The sequence below is a fragment of the Bison bison genome, unplaced genomic scaffold (genome assembly GCF_000754665.1).
Source record: "Bison bison bison isolate TAMUID 2011002044 unplaced genomic scaffold, Bison_UMD1.0 scf7180017864322, whole genome shotgun sequence".
Classification (NCBI taxonomy): domain Eukaryota; kingdom Metazoa; phylum Chordata; class Mammalia; order Artiodactyla; family Bovidae; genus Bison; species Bison bison.
This window is the reverse complement of record NW_011494894.1, coordinates 5,903,103-5,903,746: the sequence shown is the minus strand read 5'-3', so window position 1 is coordinate 5,903,746 and position 644 is coordinate 5,903,103. Positions and strand designations below refer to the sequence as shown.

At 69.9% G+C, this 644-nt stretch overlaps 1 protein-coding gene across 1 annotated transcript in view; it reads right to left on the bottom strand.

Annotated features, from left to right (window-relative positions):
* Nucleotides 1-43: 43 nt before the first annotated feature.
* LOC104998105 (uncharacterized protein DKFZp434B061-like) overlaps nt 44-644 on the bottom strand; it is a 4,083-nt gene continuing 3,482 nt past the window's right edge. Inside the window, exon 3 of the mRNA XM_010853127.1 lies at nt 44-644. Coding sequence (XP_010851429.1) covers nt 91-644 — 554 coding nt within the window. The 3' untranslated portion in view covers nt 44-90.

Genomic DNA, 644 nt, shown 5'->3' with positions numbered 1-644 from the left:
CGGGTGTGTGTATCCGCGGGGGTGTGAGGGGAGATGGCGCCGCCGCCCCCGGCCGCTGTCGGGGCGGGGATGGCGGGGGGAGGCGGCTTCTCATTGTTTGCGTTTCTTCGAGGGTCTTGGCGGGGGTGGGAGTCCGGCTTGAGGAGGACCCCCCGTGGGCGAAGCTCGGGGATTCCTTCCTTCGTGCGAACCGCCCGCCGCTAGCTCTGCGCGGAGGCCGGGGCTACGCTGCGGCACCCCATCGGCTCCCTGGGCCGGCGGGGCCCCCAGCCTCTTCGCGGCCCCTCTCCGGAGACGAACCGCGTGGAATGCAGGGTTTTCCCCCTCGGGCTTCCCCCTCGTGGCCGGGTGTGTGTGTGTGGTGTGTGTGTCCGCGCTGTGAGGGTGGGGTAGGGGCGCTTTGTGTGCCGAGCCCGCTCTCCCCCCGGGGTGCTGGAGTCGGGGTTGGCTTGTCGAGGCGCTCCTTGGCGTCGGGGTTCCCTGTAGGCGGCGGGGAGACCCCTCCTGGTGAAAACATTCCTGGAGTGCCGCCTGCCTGCTCGGGAGTATCTGTTGCTGCGCTCTCAAACCCGCGAGGGTGCCCCGGAGGAGTCGAGGGGGGAGGGGGCGTCTGGGTTTGTTCCTGATGGAAGCTTCGCGTTTTG